General features: G+C 35.5%; 1 protein-coding gene and 1 pseudogene across 2 annotated transcripts; both read left to right on the forward strand.

Moving 5' to 3' along the window:
- The first annotated feature begins 833 nt into the window (after nt 1–833).
- On the forward strand, nt 834–1,378 carry LOC148584964 (non-specific lipid-transfer protein 2 pseudogene; annotated as a pseudogene).
- A 14,053-nt stretch (nt 1,379–15,431) lies between these two features.
- LOC132187776 (sulfite exporter TauE/SafE family protein 3) lies at nt 15,432–20,149 on the forward strand. 2 transcript variants are annotated; one of them, XM_059602205.2, is made up of 12 exons: nt 15,439–16,038; nt 16,366–16,525; nt 16,907–17,107; nt 17,184–17,248; nt 17,342–17,369; nt 17,467–17,558; nt 17,632–17,718; nt 17,819–17,869; nt 18,168–18,389; nt 19,208–19,301; nt 19,413–19,553; nt 19,645–20,149. In XM_059602205.2, exons 1-12 carry the CDS (start codon nt 15,835–15,837, stop codon nt 19,728–19,730), a joined length of 1,431 nt encoding a protein of 476 aa, XP_059458188.2. In that variant the 5' UTR covers nt 15,439–15,834; the 3' UTR covers nt 19,731–20,149. The 2 variants fall into 2 exon arrangements, with proteins under 2 accessions (XP_059458189.2, XP_059458188.2); XM_059602206.2 differs by lacking the exons at nt 19,208–19,301; nt 19,645–20,149 and having other exon boundaries at nt 15,432–16,038; nt 19,413–19,547.
- Nucleotides 20,150–25,949: the final 5,800 nt, after the last annotated feature.

Below are 25,949 nucleotides of genomic sequence, written 5' to 3' on the forward strand. Positions count from 1 at the left end.
ATTTTTTAGGACTATTAGCGTCCACTTTTGTGGACGCTAATGGTTTAACTATCAGCGTCCACTTGGATTTGGACGCTAATAGTTATTATTATTATTTTTTTAAAAGGGCCATTAGGGTCCATAAAGTCGACCCTAATGGTTAACGAAAAGTGGACGCTATTGCTTGACTATTAGGGTCGACTTTCGCTTCCGTTTACATCATCTTTAGGGTCCAAACATTGCGACTTTTAGGAGCGATAAAGTGGACGCTAAAAGTGATCATTAGGGTCGACTTTTAAGTGGACCCTGATAATCATACATTTGACCATTAGGGTCGGACTATTAGGGTCGACACCTTTAGGGTCGAAAAGTGGACGCTGTTGCCAACAGCGTCCACTTTAGGGTCTTTAGGGGCGACTTAAAGTCGCCCCTAAAGACCTAATTTCTTGTAGTGAGGGGGTAAAGAGGAAAAATACACTTTACCCTCTTCAACTATCACCCCATTTGTATTTATACTTCTAAACTTTAAAAAAAATGACATCAAGGCCTCTCAATTAGATACTTTAGCATTTTTCTCTTCAAAATACCTTTAAATTTATTTAAGAATATATTCAGTTATTCTTAATTATATTGACTTTAAGGACAGGGCAGAACTAGGTTCTTATCATTTCTTTAGCTTCTTTTTTTGTTTTTTGTTTGTTTTTCGAAGCAAATAATGAAAGGTTTACAAGGAAATTTTTTTTGTAGCTCCTTTACAGTCACTCCTCAGCTATAAATTATGAAGACACGCAGCCGCACCCAACTGCACCAAACTCCATTTGTGTCACTCTTTCTTTTGTTGCAAGTAGGTGAAATTGAAAATGGCATATGTTGCGTTTTGTGTCTTCCTTGCTCTTCTCCTTGGGACTCAGGTGTCTACGGCGATCACATGCAACCCACTTGAGCTGAGCGCATGTGCAAGTGCAATCACATCGTCTAGCCCACCCACAGCTTTGTGTTGCAGTAAATTAAAAGAACAGAGGCCTTGCCTTTGCCAGTATGTGAAGGACCCTAACTTCCAAAAACTTGTCAACTCTCCCAATGCCAGGAATGTGGCTAACACTTGTGGCATCCCATTTCCCACATGCTAGACTTTCTCATATTATATATATCTTATTGATGGTGAAAAATAATTATAGTTATCTATCTTCCCAGCAAAAGAAGTAATATCCTGTTCTTGTAGCTAATCTTATTTGGCATTGAGTGGGCAGTTGGTGTGTTTCTAGTACAATAAAAGTGGCTTGTCTTGTCTCAGCTGCTGTCACGTTGTTGATGCCATGGAGCTTTCTTTATTTTGTGTTTTAGTGAAACTTTAGTACTATTAAAGCTAGGGGTATACTTGCCCCTCCTTGTGATCGTAGTGTATGTTGGGTTTTGGATAAATAAATCATTATTTTAATCATACGTAAATAAATTATCTATCATGTTTTGCTGGCCCAGTGTTCTCATCATGGGCCAGAAAGAATTCAGAGTCGACTAGGTGATGACATGTGCGCATCGTTGTCTCTCGGGATACAATCCTCACAATTTCAAGTAAAATAGAAAACATTTATTTTATGGTTAAAATTTAGTTTTGTTACATCTAGCTGTATAAACATGTACATTATTAAATTTGTGAAATTTAATTTTAAATGATGTTGAAAAAGATCAATATGACTCAACTATTAATGACCTCTCATAACAGTCACTCCAACTTAATTTACCTAAACTCAACTAACTAAAGGCTTTAAAGCCTAAGGTTCACTCTCGGAATGATTAATTTCCTAAGTGTGATCTCTAACTCCTTATCAAATGTTTCACTCTCTATCACAATCTCCTAACGCCTTTTCCCACTTCAACAGATCTGATTATGCCTATTGGAAGATTCGAATGAGAGCGTATCTTAACTCTATAAACATTTGGACTATTGTTGAGTCTGGATGGAAACACACAGACAGGCTGATGGCGGAATGGACTAGGAATGAAAAGAATGCTTGTATTGGGAATACCACAGTGTGAAATTTCCAAGGAAGAATAAGATACTTTGGAAATTATGCATGAAGCAACAAAAACTGTCAAATCATCAAAATTCCAAATACTAATTTTCAAATCTGAAGAGATTAGGATGTAAGAAGATAAAAATTTTGATGAATTATATGCCAAACTCAATAGCATTCGTAATTCTATTATATATTAATCGGGAAAATAAAGTTTTTGATGCTAAAATGGTGAGAAAGTTTATGAGACCTCTTCTTGAACAATTTAGACCTAAGGTTTATGCTATTGAAGAAAGCAAAGACCTTGACATCATGAAAGTTTTCAGAGGAACCACCCAAGGAGAGAATGAAACTGTCAAGAAAGACATGAATTCTCGAAGCATCAAGTACTATGAGTTTTCGAGATAGGAACAAGTTCGGGCTGAATGTACCAATTTGAGCAAGTCCAAAGGAAAGGCTTTTAATACTACAAAGGTGATGAATATAACTAGGGTGACCTCGAGGGTACTCTGGAAGAAAAGGTCAATTAATTGGTCTTTGCTGCCTCCTATGAAAGCTCTCAAGAGCCCGGTGAGTAACATGCATGATTCATCTGAGGGTGAGTTTAAGGAGGATGTTGATCTTCCAGCTACTTATAATAATCGTTTTGAAGAATTCAATAAAATTAAAAGTTGAACAAAAAGACCTTGAAGAAAGTCAATGAGATTGAACTTGAAAAGGACAAATAGCTTGAACAAGTGGGTGATTTAAGTGTTGTGTGTAATACTTTGAAATCTGAAAATGCAGTGCTAATTTCTGAAGTTAAATCTCTAGAGAATGAATTGAAAGAATCCAAAAATTATTTGAGAAACTCCTCTAGTGATAAGCTTGGTAAAATGTTGTATGATTAGAAACAATCCTTTGATAGATCTGGTTTGTGATTTGAAGATCTCCTTTGGAAATATGAAGGTCAGACTGAATATCTTCACTATCTTCCAGCATGCACCTGATTAGAATGAGTGTTTCTTCTTGGACGACATTACAGAAATGGTTGAAGAACCACTTGCCGACCCTCTGACTGAAGCCCAATCTTGGAGAACCCCACCAGAGCATATGCGTCTCACTTCAAGTACTCCACCACCTAATGAGAACCCCACAAGGGTCATATTTAATTCGGAGGTTACTGAAGTTGACTTCATTGGGGTGGACAATATTTTGTCAACTTCCCTGGCTGCCCCAGTTTTTAAGGACTCCCATAGAGAAGAAAGGTTGGTCATTCACCTCGTTCGAGAGAAACACATTGAGAATCGCCATGGTAAGTCTCAAGGTCTTCTAGTTGATAGAAGTTATTTATGCTTTGGGGTATTAAGAGGAGCCTTATTTCTTGTGCAGTGCTATACGGTTAGAGCACTAGCAGCAGATATCCTATATGTCATTCCCTTATGTTTAGGAAAATTTTTTAAAAAAACCACAAAAACTTAGTCACATCAAAATTCCTAACATTTAACCAACCCTCAAAAGTTGCTACAGTGTTTCCCAATATGTAGGGAACCAAAAGTAATTCCCTATATATTATTTTAATATAAACATTTCTCTTTCATCTCTCCTCTTTCATCTTTTTGTCTTTAATTGAGGATTGTATTGGGATTTTGTGAAAAAAAATGAGGGTAGGTAGGGAACTTGTATTTTGTAAATAAATAATATTTTAATGGTATAGGGAAAGGTAATGGAAGCTATTGTGAAATATATTTTTATAGGGAAGCAAAAATTAGTTTTGTGCCCTAAACTTAGGAAAAATCAAAAGGAAGTTGCTGCTAGTGCTCTTATAAAGAAGAAGGGATGGAAGAGCTTGAGTGGACTTCTGAAGGATCGAGGTAAGATCCTTCGGAACTCGGATTTAGATTGAACAGTACTTCATAGGATTGAGCATAGGCCCTGTGCGCTCGAGTCCTCATCCATCAAGGTACATGATCTCCATCCAAGTTTATTTTCTCCATTGTTGTTTTATTCTTTGGTTATATTTTTACAACAATGCACTGCACTTGACTAGTATTTGGTTGGAGTATCACTTTTTTTTTTTTCAGGACATGTGTTTTTGTACTCATGTTTGGGGGCATAGTATCCCCCACATTTGCTCATTCTGGAATTCCTATCCTCTTACTCTTGTTTTTCAATTCTATACACACATTGGGAACAATGTGTGATTCAAGTTTGGAGATATGGAAGAACAAAACACCGTCCAAAATTCTTGTTGTGTTATTCTTAAGCATGTGGTTGAGCTTTAAATTCTTATTTTTGTTTCATTGGTGAGCTTAACATGATGAACACATGATCACTTGACTAGGAAATTAGAGTTTTGTTAATTTCTTTTGCAACATGAGATGCTACTTGTTTCAACTTGATCATCACAAGCACACTAGCACATAGTCTGTGAGGTATGAAATCTGAAATCAATTATGTATGTTGTCAATATCTTGAATGCAGTTGGGTAACTTGTTGGAGGAATAACCTTGGCATAAAAAATAAAAAAGAATAATATTGATCACTTTGAGCTTTTCATTGAGTAACAAGACCTTTTGCCTCATTAAGTAGTGAGTGTTCGCATCAAAAGGTAGGAAGTTTGGTTTGATTGATAACATAGCTAGTTTAGCTTTGTATCCTTTTTCACTCGAGTTAGTAAGCCCTTAGGTGTGTTTTTACACCTAATGCCCTAAACCCATTTGGTTTGGGAGTCATTGGCTTAGCACTTAATACATGGGTCAATTAGAAAGTTTAAGGGAGCTAAGCATTGCACAGCCTGCATACAAAAAAAAAATGTCTTGGTTGTTTTATCCGATGGAGAGTCCAACAAATTTTGAGTATTGAACCATTCATATTGAGATTATTTTTGAAGCCTTATGACTTTGTGTTAGTTCACTTCACACTAGTTGGAACTTGTGATATCTCATAATGCCATGTGGAGTAACTTGATTCTAAATTTCCTAGAATTTTGAAGATGGAGTTTATTTTATTAAGCTTACTAATGAATAAGAACCATTATTTTTGCGATACTTCATTCTTGGGGATAACATGGTAATAATAATGTTTATGGGTATCATTCCTGTTAAACTCTCACAAGACTTTACTCGTCCTCTAGGAATGCCTAAGGGTTTAAAAGGTCTGTTGCATACGCTAAATGCAATCGTATATCCCACGAAAGAAGAATTTAGTTTGTTGTTTTCAGTTTATTTTTTATTTTGTATTGCTAAGGGACTAGCAATATATAAGTTTGGGGGTGTGATAAGCGCCGCATGTTGCACATCCAAGCCCCTTAAACTCACATATGTTAATTCCTTAGCATTATTATTTGTTTTCGTGTTTTCAGGTTTTAAATGAAAGATACAAGAACTCCATTGAAAATTAAGCTAAAAGACACTTTGGAAGCATTTTGAAGCCTTGGGATCAAGCACATCAGCACAAGGGCTCGAGCGCACCTGCACTCGAGAGCCCCAACACGTGGGCTCGAGTTCACCTACGCTCGCACACCCCATCAGCTAAGCTCAAGCGCACTTGCGCTCAGGCACACCACTCCTTGGGCTCGAGCGAACACGAGCTTCCAAAACACGACAAACTCCAATTCCACCTGGGAAAGGGTTTTCAGTCTCCTACTTGTACTAGAAGATTGTCTACGATTTTTCTAGGACTTCTATGGTTTTTAGGGTTTGTTTGCTCCCTATAAATAGTCCTTTAACCATCGAAGAAAGATACACAGCTAGCTTAGAGCGAAATTCAGAAAATACTTTTTGGAGGCTTGAAGAGTTGAAGAGAAGAAGATCATGGCAGGAGGTCATCTTAGCAGAGTCATGAGTGGCTAACCCTCTTGTGGGGTATTAATGTAACCCTATCCATACACACTGATTTGATTGTATCTTAATTTAGAGATTTTTGCTTATGCATGATACTTATATAATTTAGAGGATTACTACTATTTGATATTCTTCTTAATCATTTAATGCAATTGCTCTTAATTTCAAAACTCAATATTTGTGAAATTCTTCTCTTGTCTTAAAAAGTCATTTACCTTTATTGAACTCAAATCATTCTTGTTTTCTGTGATTATGAGGATGATGATTATACGATGGTTTTAATTGACATATGATCAAGAGGGTTTGATAGACCATACTTAGGGAAGACGGGCGTACTACACCCTAACTTAGTGTAATTTAGGTAGACAGTCCATACCAACCGAAGATGGGATAGACTAATTCCTTAATCGTATGTAGCCTATTAAGGAATTAGATAATCCATACCTAAGAAAAAATTGATCGTACCGCATCTTAGTGGTTAGGTGAATGGTTTGTGCCAACCGAAGATGGATTATACTTATTCCTTAATATCGGTATTTTCTTGTTTATTTTTATCATGCATAGAATGAATTTTTCTAATTAAATATGATTAACCATTGATATACGAATAGCGGTGAAGTTAATACCCTACTCTCTCCTTATTTTATTTAAATTATCTTTTACGTTTATGCACTTCAATTACAAACAAAATCAACAACTCTTTTCTTAAGTTACTTTTAATCTTAATAACAATTCTCACACAGTCATTGAGATTCGACACTCTTAATATAGCGCTATCCAACAAGAATTCGTTCTATTGCGAGTGATATTTTATTATTGATACAAAAGACCACATTAGGCGTTATTGATTTAAAACAAACAGTTGTTTATAATAAATCTTCTTCTTAGGGTTTTGGTATTTTGGGGCACCACACTCCTCCATGATCGTCTAGGTAGCGCACCACTGCTTCACGAATCCACCACCACCAGAGTAGCGCAAGTGAGGCAACAAGGAAGATAAACTACCAACAAAGGAGAAAAATAAGAAGAAGAAAACATTAAGTAGCCAATGGAACCTCCCAAGAACGAACACTCTAATACCAAATGAATAAAAATAAATAAATAAATAAGAGAGAAAGAGGACGGGGGTGATCACTTCGAGTGGGTTGGACCTCCAATTCTTGCTGCAAGCAAAGGTAGATTTTCCTTGATTTTGCAATAGGACATGTATAGCTTTTATAGGTGAAAATTAAGCTAAATATGGAAATAAAAAATCAAAGTGTAACAATTAAGACAAACATAATTTGCAAGAAAATAATCTATAGCAGGAAATTGACGTAGTGACCAAGCCAAGGGGAAGATTCTAGAATCCCCGAGAATCCTATCAAAAGGATGTTTGGTGTGTTGCATGGTTGACCCGTTGCTTGTATTTATGTAAAAAAAAAAAAAAAAAAAACAAATCCTGCCAGTGAGAAGGTTTGACATTGAGAGAGAAATAGAGCACAAAGAACATGACTAGGATTTCTGGGGAAAGAAATAATTTATAATTAAATTCATGTTGTTTTAGACGAGTAATGCTATTATGCTATAAGCCATGAGGAGGAGTCCTCCTTGAATCTTCCTAAATGTGATGTAGGTTTTAAAATTACCATTGAATTTGAGATAATTATTATTGAATTTTGATGTATTAGTAATTTTAAAAGCCACATCACATTTGAGAGGACTCGAAGAAGACTCTAGCCCTCTTTATAGCATTACTTGTTTTAGACAAAGAGAAAAATCTAATAAAAACAAAAACAACGCCATTTTATAAATTGATTTAAGAGTAAATATATATAAAGTTCTTGAATCAACACGCCAAAATTTTTATCTCCCTAAGGGTTTTTTTTTTTTTTTGAAAATTTACTCCTTAGGTCAATCGAAATTCCAAGAAAATCCCTACCGTCAATTTTTTTTAACTGCCGTTAACTTGGTTGAAATGCACCATTTTCCCACGTCAGCAAAATATTTTTTTATTAATTTAATTTTTAAAATTTTTAAAATAAAAAAATGGAAGGGGTGGCCGAAAGCCACCACAGGGGTGGTCAAACCACCTAGGGGTGGCTCACGGCCACCCCATCGGTGGTTTGGGGTGGCCTCAAACCACCCAAGGGGTGGCTGCGAGCCACCCCTAGGGTTTAGGCTTGGGTGGTTTTGCGGGCCACCCCTAACCATCCAAGGGGTGGCCACGAGCCAACCCTAAGGCCACCCCAAACCACCCATGGGGTGGCCGTGAGCCACCCCTAGGTGGTTTGGGAACCCCTTGGTGGTGGCCGGAAGCCACCCTAGGGGTGGCTTGGCCACCCCTAGGGTGGCTTTCGGCCACCCCATAATGGTTGGGGTGGCTACCTTCCATTTTTTTAAAAAAAAGAAAAATTTGTTGGTAAGAATTTTTTTGGAATTTTGATTGACCTAAAGAGTAAATTTTCAAAAAAAAAAAAAAAAAAAAAAAACTTAGAGAAATAAAAATTTTGGTATGTTGACCCAAAAACTTTAGATATATTTACCCTTGATTTAATATATATATATATATATATATATATATATATATATATATATTCGACTCCGGTCAAAATTAATCGGAAATTGAATATAACTTCCAAATTTTGATTCTGATTTTCCTTCTGTCTTGTATTCTATTGGAAGCCAAGCCAGTGGATCAATGGTGGGTGGGTGGGTTTTGGCCTACCGGTAGGGAAGGGCTTAGTAAGTAGCAAGTGACAATTGACAAATGAAAATTATTATCAAATAATAGAAGTTGTAAGTGTAGTGAAGCAACATACTTGTTTCACGATGCGGATTCCATTTTGTTTTAATGGGAACTCCATTTCTGGGTTTCATCCTATTTTACAACTTCACTTTCCAGCCCAAATTGACAACCATTTCGATTTTGGTCTATTGTGGTCTTTTTACTCATTTTGGCCATTCAATCTCTCTATGAAAAGAAAAAGGAGAAGCTTAAAATGCTTAAAATCCTTCTTTTTAAAAATCAAAATAAAAACAAAAAACAAAGTGAAAATTCAAAAAATGCTTCGACCCAGACCCACAGGTGGGTCTGGAGATATCCAGAAATTTCTTTCTTTCTTTCTTTTTTTTTTTTTTTTTTTTTTTCACTTTGTTCTTTTAGTGGGGGTTTTTTGGGCATTTTTAATAAAAAAGTGAGTGAAATTAAAATGGATTGAAACATAACATACTAATATTGTAAATTTTTAAACTTCGAAATTATAATTAGGGAAAACTTCACTTAAACCCGCCCCTTAAATTGTCATCACTTTTGCAATGTCTCCCTAAAGTTCAATTTCACTTGATTTAGAGTATCAATCTTTCAATTGTTTGCAATCTCACCAATCTATTAATTTTTTCCAAAATACCTCCATTTGTTTTAGAAAAAAAAAAATCCAAAGATTAAGGCGTTGGTCCGAATTTAACGATATGTGCAAAAATATCCATGCCTCAATCTTTGCAAAAAAATTAAAAATATTTTTCTATAAAAAATGGGGTATTTTGAGAATTTCATTGAGATTTAATGAAAAATCCTAATGGATGGAAGATATTAAAAAAATTAAAAGTTGGATATACTCAATTGAGGGGTTTTACACTTTAGAAAAACATTACAAAAAATGTGACAGTTCAAAGAATAAGTGAAAGATTCCCCTTATAATTACAAAATCACTTATATTTTGAGAGTATGACTCAAGTTTCTCCTAGAAAAAAGAAAAGAAAGAAAGCATTAGTGAATCTTTGATATCATACTTTATACTCCCAACTCTATACCATATATGCTTCTCCCACACGTCTTTGTTATGATTTGACTCAAAGACGTCGAATCAAGCTCCATCAGCTCGCAAATAAAATATAGTAAACAGGAATGGGTAACAATAATACTGTAAGCATAAGAATCACTTATACTGTTTTTTTTTCTTTTTTCCCCTATGGAAAGGAACTTTACTTAATAGAGGAGTTAGCGTGAAGAGCCCAGAAATCATATATATATATATATATATATATGTATGAGCCAAAACTTTTTTCAGAAGTGGTTTAAAATTGCGACATGTGGTATGAATTCATTTTTTTTAAAGATTAAATTGGTTTTTTAAGGAATAACTTTTTAAGAGTGAACCAATTTTTTCTTTAAAAACCAGTCATTAATTAGCATCATTAATTGCATTAATTATATTTCAAGAGTTTTCTACATATAAATAATAAATTATTCAATAAGTTAAGTATTATTAATGTCCGAATCAAATAAGGAAACAAATAATATAAATCAAATTATTATGTATTTATATGTTTAGTCAATTTAATCTGTATATTAATACGTTTAGGATTCTAAAAAAAAAAAAAAGGGTCATATATATATATAACCTAATTATATTTCAATATAATTAATTGTGTTAATCATATCTATATATTTATATGACGTCATTAATTGCGTTAATTATACTTCAATATAATCCACATGTCATTAATTAGTGTCATTAATTGCGTTAACTATATTATAATCCATGTATTTTTCTTGTTAATTTTATATATATATATATATATATATATATATATATACTTTTCGTCAGATATATTTTTTTTAATTTAAAATGTGAGATATATTTTTATATGTCTTTTTAACTTATAAAGAAAAATGATGTTGTTAGTATTTTTGTTGGCTCAATTCGGTTCTAAAATACAGAGGCTACAGTTCATGGGCTCAAACACTGATATAAAGTGCTCAGAATCAAATCTCCACCGTTCATAATGTAGATTCATGTGTCAATAAATGTCTATGCAAAGTTTCAGCTCAATCGGACCACAAACACCCATCGATCAAATATGTTGATCAAGGACCGACGGAATTTCCAAATTTTTGATGATTGCTGATTTTCACCGTTTGTAGTCCCTGTCCAGACAGGCCCTCCCCCTGTCTGGACAGCAGTTCTATAAACGTTGTTTTTGCTCTGCAAGGCCCTGTCTAGATAGCTCATTAACTTGTCTGGACACCCAGTACCTATTATGCCCAAAAACGTATTTTTAGTGGGCTCAGATCTAGGGTTTGATGTACTAATATATATATCATTATAGAAGAGAGAGGCACGAATTTTAGAACCCTAGAATTCGTGTGAGGCTTTGCTTGAGTGATAATTTTGTTGTGAGCCAAATTGATTACTCTTAGAGGATTTTTGTTAGTTTTGATTGTGTGCTTAATTGAAGTCTATTGAGTTTGATAAGGAGAATCACGTTGAAGAAGATTGTGAGCGATGAGACAAGTTGGAAGCTTGTTGATCTTATAGAGCCAAAGTCTTGCAAAGGGTTGTAAGTGTTCCTAGTGTGTGTAATCTCTGGATAATCTTTAGATAGTGATTTCCTAGGTTTGGCTGCCCGGGAGAGATTTTACTTTTAGAACGTTTTCTAAAAGATTTCCTCTTCGTCACCAAAATCTTTGTGTTTGATTTTACTTGTTTTTGGTGATTGTTTGCTTAGATTTAAATATCTGTTAATTCCGCATAAAATTGTGATATTTTCTCTTTTAAGCGTTTTTCAATTGGTATCAGAGCAGGTTCACTCTGTGAAGGATTAAATTCCTAAATGTGAACTTTGTTTCTTGTTTAAGATGTCTCAAACCCTTAACACTGTGACTAATTTTAATGGATCAAATTATGGCTATTGGAAGTCCCGTATGAGATTTTTCCTAAAATCTATAGACGTTTGGCATGTCATTGAATCAGGATTTAAAGCTCCAGATAAGCCGACGGCCGAATGGTCTAATGTTGAAAAACAAACTCGTATGGTGAATGACAAAGCTATGAATGCTCTATGCTTGGCAATTTCACAACCTGAGTTCTCCAGAATTTTCAAATTGTGATAGTGCTAAGGATGCATGGGACATCTTAGAAACTACGTATGAAGGAACTAATCTTGTTAAGGCTTCAAAACTTCAAATGTTAGTTTCTCAGTTTGAGGATATTAAAATGTTAGAGGATGAGACATTCAATGAATTTTTTGGTAAACTTAGTGAAATTAGAAATTCCATGATAAATCTAGGAAAGAAAGTTTCTGACACTAAACTTATTAGAAAAGTTATGAGATCACTCACTGAAAGATTTAGAATGAAGGTAACTGCAATTGAGTCATGCACTTATCTTAATACCAAGAGGATAGAAGAGTTAGTTGGTGCTCTTCAAACTTATGAGTTTTCCTTGCCTCAACCTAGGAAAAATAAGGATATTGCCCTTAGAACTCTTAGGAAGAACTCTGATGAGTTATCTGATAAGGATTCACCAGATGATGAGGAACTTACCTTGATAGCTAGAAGGTATTTTAGGAATGAACATAGAATTTTCAAGAAATTTGGAAAACAAAAAGAGAGTACTCAGGATAGAAATAAAAGAGACCCACGTGGTCCAAAATGTTATGAGTGTTCTTGCTATGGCCATGTGTGAAAGGATTGTGCTAACCTCGAGAGTAATAAGCCAAAAGATCAAAAGCCTTCAATATTACATCCTATGATTATGTGGAAGAAACTCCTAATTATGTGGCATTTGTTGCATCCTATGATTCTGATGATTCTAATCAATCAGATGTTCAGAACAATTTAATGGAAAAGTTTTCTATGCTTAGAAATACTAACTTAAAAATTGTCAATGATGTTAAGAATCTTGAGCTTGAAAGGGATAATTTATTGAAATCTTTGAGTGATTCACATGCTGTTTGCAATACTCTCAAATTTTAAAATCATGTGTTAATTGCTAAAAATAAATCCCTTCAAAATGATCTGTTGCATCTAGAAATCACTTGAGTAAATTCTCTAGTGAAAAGCTTGATAAAATGTTGCATATTCAAAAGCATTCTAGTGACAGATCTGGCTTAGGATTTGATAAAACTGCATCTTTGTCTTCTAACCGTGCTTCTACTTCAAAGACTGTTTTTGTTAAACCAGTGAAAGTAGAAGAATCTTCAAGTGAAGAAAAGCACGTAGTTGCTCCGGCTCCTCAAGATAAAAAAGGTAAGAAAATCTACATTAAGCCTCATGCATCTTACCCTACACTTAGAGTCGTGCATCCTCCTAGTAAATTACTTTTTCAAAGGTTTGTCCCTACATGTCATCACTGTGGAAAAGTGGGTCACATTCGACCTCACTGTTTTAATTTGAAACCTCATGTGCATATAAATGAAAATTTCTATTCTAGGAAAGAAAGTGAGGTTTGGTTATAATGATGAAAGAAATGTTATCTACGCTAGATAAGTTTGAGCAAAGTCATAAGTCTAGACCTAAGATTTCTCAAGTTTAGGTTATGAAGGATGATACAATTCACCTCTTGAGGGGGAGTGGTGATGATCTCACCTTATGTTAGGTGAGTCACCCACATGCCTAGGATTGATTTTCTTGCATATCTTTGCATATCCTAGAGCATGTTGTTCATTTTGCATTGCATTTTTGTTTTATTTGTTTTGAAATTGTCTTTTGTGTGTGTGCATTTCTTTTGTAAAAAATAACAAAAAAACAAAAATATTTTACTTTGATTGTTGTTCTTTTCTCTATTTTGTCTTATGCACCTAGTTAGTCCATTAATTTTTCATGTTGCTTTTATGGATTTAATTCCTTGCGTCTTGGAATGTTCTTAATATGCATGAGATAAAAATTTGTGTCAATGGACTTGTTTTTGTGGTTACCTAAAGCCTGAACTTACGTGGTACATTTTGCCTATGCTTTATTCCTTGTGCACATTTAAGCTTAAATTGAGGTTTTGTTTCACTTTATTTGTGAGGTCTGTTAGGTAATTATATGAGATTTTTGACTAGTCATAATTTTCAAATTGACCATATGCTAGTAGAACTTACGGCTTATAAATTCATGCTTTCTCTTCTGTGATCAGCATCACAATTTTAAGGACACTTTCTCATAGAGAAAAATAAACAAAATAGTGAAACAAATAAAATCAAAATATCATATTCCAAAAGGAATTTATTTCACTGTGTCAAACTTGTACAAATTGTTTTACAAAGAGAAATGTATAGTATGAGAGTGACTCGGCCCTAGTATGATAAGGTTTGACTTTTGATTTGATATACTTGTCAAAACCTCATGGTGGTGAAACTTTCTTCTCATTTTGTAAGTTGACCATTTTTCTCTTTGAATGGCTTACACACACACACACCACACAAGCTTGGGTTAAATGGAACATTTTTCTTTGCTTGGGTTAAGCAATATAAGTTTCTTACCATTTCTAGTCTCATATATATTTTGCATATTTGGAGCATGTTTGGGATATTCATTGTGCGATACATGAGTTGTTGATGTGTGTTCATTGGACTTTTGAGGGGGAGAAGTCTTCTTCATTTCAAGTTTCTTGTTGTTATTAAGTCAAGCATTGAGGGGGAGTTTTGTTTATGCGTTTCATGATCTTGCATTTTATACTTCTTGTATTTTTTTTTTAAAGTTTTGATCATGAGTATTTTTGTGTTGGTGACGCTCTTATTCCTGTTCTCCATATGTTTGATATGTCTTGTGAAGTGTTTCAGGAATCCTTTTGTCAATTTATGACAAAAAGGGGGAGAAAATTGGATTGACAACAACCGTTTATCATGTATATCCTACATTTTGGTTGTCTTTGGATTCTGCTAGGTTCTATCACCGAATTGCCAAAATAGGGGTTTATTAGTATTTTTATTGGCTCAATTCGGTTCCAAAATGCAGAGGCTACTATTCACGGGCTCAAACACTGATATAAAATGCTCAGAATCAAATCTACATCGTTCATAATGTACATTCATGTGTTAATAAACGTCCCTGCAAAGTTTCAGCTCAATCCGACTACAAAAACCCATCGATCGAAGATGTTGATCAAGGACCAACAGAATTTCCAAATTGCTGATGATTGCTGATTTTCACCATCTGCAATCCCTGTCCGGATAGGCCCTCCCCCTATCCGGACACCCAGTACCTATTATGCCCAAAAACATATTTTTAGTGGACCTAAGTTTAGGGTTTGATGTATATATATATATATAAGAGACACGGAATTTAGAACCATAGAATTCGTGTGAGACTATGCTTGAGTGATTATTTTGTCGTGAGCCAAATTGAATCCTCTTAGAGGATTTTTGTTAGTTTTGATTGTGTGCTTAATTGAAGTCTATTGGAAGAGTGTGATAAAGGAGAATCACATTGAAGACGATTGTGAGCGAAGAGACAAGTTGGAGGCATGTCGATCTTACAGAACCAAGGTCTTGTGAAGGGTTGTAAGTGTTCCTAGTGTCTGTAATCTCTAGATAATTTTTTGATAGTGATTTTTTAGATTTAGCTGCCGCGGAGAAGTTTTACTTTTAGAACGTTTTCTAAAAGGTTTCCTCTTCATCACAAAAATCTTTGTGTTTGATTTTACTTGTTTTTGGTGATTGTTTGCTTAAATTTAAATATCGATTAATTCCACATAAAATTGTGATATTTTCTCTCTTAAGCGTTTTTCAGATGTGTTTAAATTTTAAAATTAAATTATAATAAAGAATCTTGTGGATTATAAGCTACTACATATAAAGGGAAGGTACATTTCATATGAGCATGCTTTTAGAATAACTGTAAAAACAGTATCTTTTTCCTTAATCCAGAGCTGCTTTTCCCGGAACCACTAACTTCTAAGCCTTCAAACCTATTAACTATATGAAAGGACAAACAGACACACACAGACAGGGAGAGAGAGCGACTGCGCTTAAGTTCACGACTTTTTCAAGCTGATTTATAAACCAACCGAGAATACGTGATATTTTAAAATTTTCATTGGGAATTTGTTTCATACTGGTTATAGTCCATCTGTTTCCACACAAAGATTCATATATACTGGCTAGCTCCTTAGCGTGCTTTCTTTTCTGGGTCTTGAGCTAATTTAGTGGATAAGAGAGCTGTATTTGAGTTGTTGATGAGCTTTCATTTTTCCTGTTGAGTCATGGGTATGAGGTAAAATCCGAAAAAGTTTAATGTTTTGAGTGAGGGGGAGCAGGAATTGAAGTATATGATGGCCAGGATTGGATATGAGAGGTGGGGATCAAGATTGGTTGGAATATTTGTGATTGCTTTTCTTGTTATGGCTTCAGTGCATGTGTCGGCAAGACAAAGAGCTTCAAGTAACAAAGTGTCTGAAGAGGTTGAACAACCTCATTATGTAATCAAAGTGTCGAAGCCTGCTTCTCCATGGGGTCATCAGCATGTTTGGCCGGTAATAGACATGCATGTTTGTTAATTTGTAGGTTTTTTCATGGGATTCTTAAATTGATTATTTCATCTTACTCTGTTTGGTTGCAAGGGAAATCTTTCCTTTTTTACTGTCGGGTCCTCTACAAGTAATTTGCCAAGTTGACAAAGCTTTTCATCACATTAAAAACAATATATGCTCTCTCCCATTTCCTTGTTTTCATACTTTTTTTCCTGCAAATTACCCAGCGGATACAGTTTTTCACTTATTTACTTTTGCTTGCTCAAGTACTCTTGCTATTGAGTCTACTCATGGAAGTTGTTTTTATCGAAAATGTTGAGAAATGGACAGGACATGAAATTTGGCTGGAGGATTGTGGTGGGTACAATAATTGGATTCTTTGGTGCAGCGTTTGGGAGTGTGGGAGGGATTGGCGGGGGTGGAATTTTTGTTCCAATGCTCACCCTGATTATTGGGTTTGATCAGAAATCATCCACTGCTCTATCAAAATGTAGGTATTCTTCTCATCACTGGTTTTTTTTCATTGCTTTTTCATTTATTTCTGTCACTCAAAAGTTAGGAAGCCCAACATCTTTGGTGAGATCTAAGATACTTTTGTTTACTGCTTCCTTAATTAAGCTTTCTGACAGTTGACAGTTCATCTTTTGTTTTTGTTTATCCTAGATTAATTTTTATATAGTATCTATTCGATTCTTATAGAGGGTGTTTTGTTAGATTGGAGCTTGAGAGCGGTTTTCATTTGGTGTATATTATATTCTTATTTATCACCAAGGATTAATTAATTTACAAAAGTTCGTTTTGCAAAGCTTCTTTGATTGGTTTTAGTGAAGAATCTGTCAGAAATTTTGTGTGGTGGTGTTTGTTTTGTCAGGTATGATTACGGGTGGAGCAGCAGCAACTGTGTTCTACAATTTAAGGCAAAGGCATCCTACACTTGAGCTGCCACTCATTGACTACGACCTGGCACTTCTATTTCAACCAATGTTGGTGCTGGGGATCAGTATTGGAGTTTCTTTCAATGTGATTTTTGCTGAGTGGATGATTACAATCTTGTTGATTATTATCTTCATGGGTAACTGTTGTTTGCATTGCACTCTTTTTCTCCACTTTTTTCTGTTTTCTTTCTTCATGGTCTTGCTGCCCTGCAGGTATGGCAACCAAGGCTTTCCTCAAGGGTGTTGAAACATGGAAAAAGGAAACCAGGACTAAAAAGGTTGTCTAAAAGACAAAAACTTTGCTTATTCGATCATGTTCATATTTAGTTCATCCTCCTTCCTCCATTTCTTACTTGTTTTTTGGTTTTTAGGAGGCTGCTCAACGTTTGCAATCAAATGGTGAGTTGATTTTAACATTTTCTGTTCTTTCTTTTTGCTTCTTGAGGTCGTCTATCTTGGTGAATTATTTTCCCACTTTAATATTCCATTTTATCAGGTCTTGGTGGAGAAGAGGCTGAACCCAGAACTCTACCTGAAGGCCCAAGCAGCGGCAGTGGTACAGAAACCAAGGCCTCTAAAAGAACAGAGGTAAGAACGCACAGTAATTTGCTTCCATTTGATTGATGATTTTCAGGAGTACTCACTTGTGCAACCTTCCCAGGTCTCCATACTGAAGAATATTTACTGGAAGGAAGTTGGAGTTCTTGTTGCTGTCTGGGTCATAATCCTTGCATTTCAGATTGGCAAGGTTTAACTTCCAGTTGCTATGTGTTACTTTTCATCATAAAAGCCCAAATTTTGGATTTTTTTTTTCTTGAACTAATGAGGATACTTCTGTGTTGACTTAGAATTACACAAAAACTTGTTCACCGGCATATTGGGCATTAAACCTGCTGCAGGTACCTTCTATGATTTTAATAAGTGGACAAATGTCTTATGTCATTATTTTCCTTCATTAGTCAAATTTGTAGCACAACACCAACACATGAGAAATGCTATGTGTACTTCCAAGTGTGTGGCATTGAAAAATCACCGTGTATAGATATATCATATACAGATCTCAACCCATTTAAAATTTAATGATGATTTTAACTGTCACATTAAAGAGTAATAAGTACATGAAAGTGCATATAGCATTTCTTTGATTTTTAATTGGACGGTTGAAAACCAACTGGCTGACTCTTTCTTGTCTGTCAGATCCCTGTGGCCGTTGGAGTGAGTTCATATGAGGCTGTTAACCTGTACAAAGGGCGGAGAGTGATTGCTTCCAAGGGAGAGGGAGGCAAAAAATTTCGAGTGCATCAGCTGGTTCTTTATTGTGCCTGCGGCATTGTAGCTGGTGTGGTAGGTGGGTTGCTTGGTCTTGGTGGTGGCTTCATTCTTGGACCACTTTTTCTGGAGCTGGGAGTCCCCCCTCAGGTGCATTGATGCTGCTCTTATAACTATAGTAACACATGTGATGCAATAGTCTGTGTTTACTTGTCCACTAATGGTCAATTATACCCTCATTCCTCTAATATATATATTTGTTAATGGAAAACCTCAAAATTTGAGCTTGTGTTTTTTCCTAGTTAATCCACACCCGTCCAAATGGCCTTCTATTATTGGTGTTAATGGCAGCCCTGATTGGTATTTTTTGCATCAATAATTAGTGGGTGATAATCATGCTAGGTTAGCAAAACGTAAAGTCAAATGAGAAATGAGTTAGGCCTCCCAAAACATCACATCTACCTCTGTACAAAGCCAAAGCATCTTGTTTCTAAGAAACTTTAGAAGGGTTTACTTCACTCGGTGGTAAAGTTGGGATCCGGATCCGGCTTGTATGCTTTAGTTAAAACTACAGCATATATATACTGTTAAAAAATTGAAGGATGAGGATTTAATTAAAGTAATTGAAGAGCAGAGATCTCTCATAATAAATACTAATTTTCTCTTTCATCCATCACTTTATCTATTTATTGATATTTATTGTGAGAGATTTGAACCCTTTAATTTTTTAACAGCATGCATGCTGTAGTTTTAACTACCGCATACAAGTTGGATCTGTAAACTTATACGCATTCACCATACCGACTCCCGACTCAAGAAAAAACGTTAGCCATATTTACACTATCACGCTAAAAAGACAAGGGTCGTGACATTCACTTTGACCAATCAAAACAGGACATTTAGATTATACTTTTGGAGTTTATTCATATAATTCCAGGACTGACTTGTTTAGAATCATCATGATGTAGGTGTCGAGTGCCACGGCCACATTTGCCATGACATTTTCTTCATCCATGTCTGTTGTAGAATATTACCTTCTAAAACGCTTCCCAGTTCCTTATGGTAAGCGATATTGAAGATATCCTAGCTTCAACAAGTAGTAAAGACATCAAATATTGTTTTCATATATATATATATGGTTGGACATTTAGATTTTGTATTTGTACGTTGCAGCGCTCTACTTTTTTGGCGTGGCAATCATTGCTGCTCTTGTAGGACAACATGTGGTAACGAGGGTGATCGCCATATTAGGGAGAGCATCTCTGATCATCTTCATCCTAGCGGGCACAATATTTGTGAGTGCGATATTATTAGGTGAGTGCGGCTCCATCTTCATTGATTTCATATAATGAGATTGCTTCAATTATTTGAACCATTAATGACACTTTTGGTCCTTGTTAAACAGGGGGGATTGGCATAGCACACATGGTTGAAAAGATTAAGCACAAGGAGGACTTGGGATTTGAAAGCTTATGTAGATATCATGCTTAGTCTTTGAAGTTTTTTCCATATCAATCTTTCTGGCATGGAGATATTCTCCCTAGCTCTGAACTTCTCATACTTAGGAATCAGATTCTTTCGTCCCTGAGATTTGTAATTTTACTTGGGACATGCTTATTTGAATTATGGTGTCTATCTTGCACACATCTCTACTCATGAGTTGACATGCTTCCTTCCCCTCTAATTAAAAAAAAAAAAAAAAAAAAAAAAAAAAAAAAAAAAATTATGAATGGAGCATGCCCACTCAGTGAAGATGTACGTAAGATGAATGCCAAAATGCAAATAAGCATTTCTCTTTATAACTTTCACATGATACTCAAACATATGGTCCTAAAATTAGTCCCCTTGTACTGCATGTAATGCCTGATCCCACAATGGGTACACAATGAATATATTTCTCTTTTATAATCCCTTTATAAGTATCTGTCTTTAGCGTATTTTTAAGGGATAGCTCAATCGGTCGGAGACCACGTCTTACGAAACCAAAGTTATTAGTTCGAATCTCCCTCTCCCAATTTCTCTCCCTTGTGTAGACATGTCAATATATATATATATATATAAAAGAATTCCCACACGTTAATCAAGGCATCTATACTTTTTTATATGTATGTTCTATAAATCATCAAATAGTCATTCAACAATTCAATATCCACTTGACTGATTGTAAACAAGACATTTAACCAAGTACAACAAAATTGTAAGTAGCTCACTACAAACCATAATTACAACAGTTACTTCTTAATGATCACACTAATAACGTACATCCAAAAACTTAACAAAATTTTTAAGTCAATCTAATTGAACAACATAGGATATTTCTCCAAAGTAGCATTTCACCAAAATACTTCAACTAGAAAGCAATTTCTCGCTAAGCTCCAAAATCTTCAATTTTCCTCGGGCCGGCTAATATCAAGTCTCTGATATCTCTAAGAAAGTCTAAATATGTGACACAATGGGATTTAAACCAGCAAAACTGTAAGCAACACCTCCAATTTTCACGTGACATTACAACATCTAAGATACAATCTTGCACCGTAATATTTTTTTCTTTTTAAATGCTGGGAATTGAAGACATAACACAACATAACTGACTAAAATACCTCGAAGTGAACGCTAAAAAAAGTACAACTTCTTCGACATAGGATCATGTAGCTATAAAACCCCTTAACCACAGTGGAATAAATTCCTCAGTTTTATTATGCCTAATAGATGCCATGTTCACAGACTTTGGTACAGGTATGTTAGGTATGGTAGAATCAAGTCACCACAATGGACGAATTAATTTTGACTGCTTTCTTGATTTCACCCTAAGTCTTAGTGATCCTCACATCTTGAAAGCCTTAAACCTTAAATATCAAAACTTCAAGGTACGAAATGTTAGAAGGAAGTAAACCTTTAGTTTTAATTTATAGAATTTATTATGAATGTATAAAAACAAATTTGAATGTTCAAGCTATATATATATAAACATTGTTTTATATTACATAGTAAATGTAAGTGCACCATGTAAATGTCACGGGCAGCATGTAAACACCTATAATTATACATATATAGACAGAGTTTAAAACATATTACAAACTATATAAATATTATTAAAAACTTGCTCCTTAATGACTAGCGCAAAACACAGAGTAGATGGTTTAGTAAACATCAAAATTGGCAAAAGGACCATCGTCCTCTGCCTCAAAACCTATATTAGAATCTATGCAAATATGACATTATTGTTCTTACATAGACAAACAAGTGAGACTTTTGCTTTCATAAAAAAAAAAATAAAAACTTAAAATAATGAAGAAGTTCAATAACAAATATAATGAATGCATAAATATGCAACGTAGTGGCCATTTTGTTTGAGTCTTACAGATTATCTTCCTTGCACTCCTCTCATATCAAGGCTTTTGTGTAATACCCTGACAAAACACCGGTTTTAAATGACTAATAATTTACATTAAATCGACAAATATTTTTATAACACAAGGTTTTGTAAGCCAACAACCTAAACCCCTTAGAGCATTTACAATGGAGGAGCCAAATTTTTATGCAAAATGATTCCTCAAAACTCATTTTATCTAGTTTAGCTAATAAAGTTTTAAAAGCCCCTATATCCGATTAGCTATATTTTTATCTATATCATTTAAATATTATTTTTTTACTCTTTCTCGGGAAAATGTTTTGGGAGAAGTTATTGGGAAAAAGTGGGAAAAGTTATGGAAAAAAGAGAAAATAGGTGAGAAAAATAATAAAAAATAAAATGGCTCCCTTGAAAAGTGCTGCTACATTTAGTTCTTTTTTTTTTTTTTTTTTGCTCTTCCAATCAAATATCTATTTCACATTTTAATTTGCTAATCCAATGTAAGAGGATTTTTACAAATCTGATTAGCCATTTTAGATAAAAGTAACATTTAGCTCTTCCATTGTGAATGCTCTTATGAGTAGCCTCAACCCTTTAAAGTTTTTTTCAAACAAAGCCAAGACCATACTCTCTGACCAAACGTATGCTAGGGGAGCCACCCGAACGTTCACCCTTAACCTAAGTACGAGCGTTTGGCTGGGGACCACGACGAACGTTCTTTGACCAGTCTTTGAGCCATTGAGTAATACTCAAACGTACGCTTGAACCCTTTGATCCATTATGTAACAGTACCTGAACACGCCCAAATAGTACGCGAAGGCTCGCTCACACTGAAAAGTAATTTTAACCCATTCGCCACCTTTTTAGAAGAGAGCATGCCCCAAGCCCTTATATAAACCTCTCCATTCGACCCTCAACCCCTCACACCCAAAAACCCTAACCCTAGAGTGAGGAGTGATTTTGAAGGAGAATGAGGAAGCCTTGGTTGAGTTTTGTCATCATCAAGGTATTTTCTTGTCCATTTCCTTAGCCTTCATGTTATTCTTACTGACTTCTTAGTATTACAAGTTTCAAAAATGCCTTGACAAGTTCTTGTACTCATTTTCTTACAAAACCAAGAATGATTTTGAGGAGTTTTAAACTCGCCTATTTATTGCTTTAAGTTTGCATGTTAGCATGGTTTGTTACTTTACATGTGGCCATTAGGAGCCTAGGATGAGATGTACCTCACTCTATAAGTATTCAACCTTGTTTGGGGCTTATGGCTGAGAGTTTCCACTCTCTCACTAAATGTACGCCCACAGGCTTGAGTGCTCGCCTAGAGAGCATGACATGCGCCCAGAAACCCAAATGTGCGAGCTTAGGGTTTCGAAAACCCCTTTCGTTAGATAGAACTTAATGTGTCTCTCGAGGAGTTGTCTAGTACTACTTATAACAATGTATCGTATTTTGTTAGTGTAGGGATTTGAGTAGTGACCCAAATAATTAAATAGGCTTATATAGCTTGGTTAGGGGATTAATTGGATCTTTGGGTCACTAGGGACAACTGGAGGGTCATTTTGGGGATTTCAGACTCGCTGGCCGAACGATCTTGTAGGGACCACGCGATCCCTCACCTATAAATAGTACACAAGTCCCCGTATAGGGACCAGCCCGAGCGTACGTTGACTTTTGGTTACCACTGGATATTGCCCGAGCATACGAGTGCAACCCTAAAATTGCTAGGCAAACAGTACGCGAACACTCGGCATTGTAGTGCCAAGCGCTCGCTGCACTGTAGGCCAGCTCCTGCCTAGCCCACAACTTTTTTCACCTATAAATAAGCACCCCCACTCGACCCCTAAGCCTCATTTAGCCTATGTTGCCTTCTAGATTTGCTGATTGAGTGTTGTTGTGAGCCTTGAGTGATTACCTTCGTGTTCTTGAGGAGAAGGAGGAGCTTGTTGAGGTTCTTGATGTGTTGAGGTAATCATCTCTCCTTAGTGTTTCCTTTAGATGTTATGCTAGCATTGTGTCTACAGTAGCATAGTTGTTAGAATCTAGAAGCATAGGTCTTAACCTTGTCATAAGATTTTCCTTTCCGTTAGACTTATTCTTATTGCATGAATATGTTGTTTCGAGCTATGATGTGTTAGGAACCCTTTTTGTAACCTTAGGACCCGTTTAGAACCACATAAGGGAATGTGAGACCAAATGAGGTTCTACTTGAACCTCTCTGGCCGAATGCCCGACCTAGGGTCCAAGCGCTCGCCTATAAGCAGTTTCAAGGGTGGAAGCCATTTTACCAAGTTGTTCAATAGCCTCTATTTTTATGTTCTATTTTCGTTTTAGTTGGACTTATGACTAATGTTAGGTTTTCCACAGATTTGGAGAACCTGGACCCTTTGGAGGAGTTTTCGGAGGATTTATACGACCTGGGTAAGTATGAACTCACATAATACTAGCCATTTATTTTCCCGCATCGCACAACTATTTTATGCACCAAATATGCATTTTACAACTCACATGAAATTCATTTTGTTACATTATGAACTCTATCATTTGTGAAAATGTGCTACTTAATAAGATAACGAGAAATGAGACTTGTAATAGCATGCATGTAAAATATGTATAAGACTAATTGCATCGTATGACATGGTACACTGGTACGTGTGGGATAACGGCCATGGGCTTACTATATATGTTAACTCTATGGTTAAATGTGTGTGTGGATGTGATATATGCGCCTTGGATCCAATGGTTATTTCATGACCGACGTTGCCTTAACAGGCGGGTCATTACAGGACGTACATTATTAGTAGCATGGGCCACCCAAGGTCAAACTCGGTAGGGCTGCTAGTGTTATGAATGGTAGCGTACAATTGTTGAGGCATCGGCATTGTATTATAAGTCCCTAGGGATAGTGCCAACCCTACTGAGAAAGAGTAATACCTCGAGTAGACAATATAATTGAACTATCATTGATTCACATGATTATAGCATATACTATACTTATACTGCATTCATGGATAACTGTCATACTTAAAATGTTGCATACTTTACCAAACAAAGTTCATCACTAAATGGCACGGGTATTATGTGCATTGTTTCTCACTAAGTCTTTAGGCTTACCCCTTTATTTTCCCCCTCCATTATGTATAATTATGCAGTTATCTTATGTATAATTGCTAGCACTAATTAAACTTAGGCGTTGAATTTGTTATCTTATGTTCAGACAATTATCTTATGGTTTGTAACCTATTTTGATGATGGGTCTATTGACAAGCACATTTGGGGATCTATTTATGTGAAAATGTTTTATCTCTACTCTGGTTATCTTGGGTATTTAGTTATTGCTTTCTTATTCCTGTGGTTGAAAGTCTTCCATTATATTCTCTTGTTTAGGAGAGATTAAGATCCCTGAGCTTGTCCTGTGAGGGATAAGGCTAGGAGACGAATCATGGGGTCAATTACTAGTTAATTAATTTCTACTGGGCGTTACAATTTGTGATGTCGAAGGACTCAAGCGAGCGAACGAGGTAAGTAAACACATATGACTGTTTTCCTAAAAAATGTGCGATATGTTAATTAACTAAGCATACATATGATATGAGCATGCCTATATTTTCGTATAACTTAGTAACTGCCTTAATAACTGGTTGATAAGATGCATTGTATGCCATGATACACTGGTACGTGCAATATAACGGCTATCTGCTTACTATATAAACTTAATTCTATGATCAAACGTGTGTATGGATGTGATAAATAGGACCTTGGAACCAATGGTTATTTCGTAACTAGCACAACCTTAATTGACGGGTCACTATATGATGTACATCATTAGTAGCGTGGGCCACCTGAGGTCGGACTCAGTCAGGCTGCTAGTGTTATGGACGGTATCATGCAATGGCCGGGGCACTGACATTGTATTATAGGTTCCCCGGATAGCGCTAACCCAGCTAAGAGGAGGTAATATCTCGGGTAGACCATATATGATAGTTATGACATATTAAAGCATTAATTTTCTGCCATAAAACTCTTAGGCGATTGCCACTGGAAGTACACCTCTTTCTTTCTATAAAACGATACTTTTATGGTGTATTAGTAGAAACAACACCTCTTTCAAATCTTTGTAAAAGTGCAAGTTTGTTTTAACTCAATAAAAACTAGCTCATCTTGTACCCCACTGCGAGCTTTACTTGCTAAGTCGTTAGACTTATGCGGTTATTACATCTTGTAGGAAACCTCTTTCTAGGAAGAGGAGAGTGGCAAGGTTACCACTAAGGAATAGTTGCTCCATTCTATGTTTCGAGGATAATATGCTTCCTTTGTGGTTATTAGATTTCTCAAATTAATTTCACATTCCTATGCATAAA

This window comes from Corylus avellana, chromosome 6, assembly GCF_965113065.1.
Source record: "Corylus avellana chromosome 6, dhCorAvel1.hap1.2, whole genome shotgun sequence".
Lineage (NCBI taxonomy): Eukaryota > Viridiplantae > Streptophyta > Magnoliopsida > Fagales > Betulaceae > Corylus > Corylus avellana.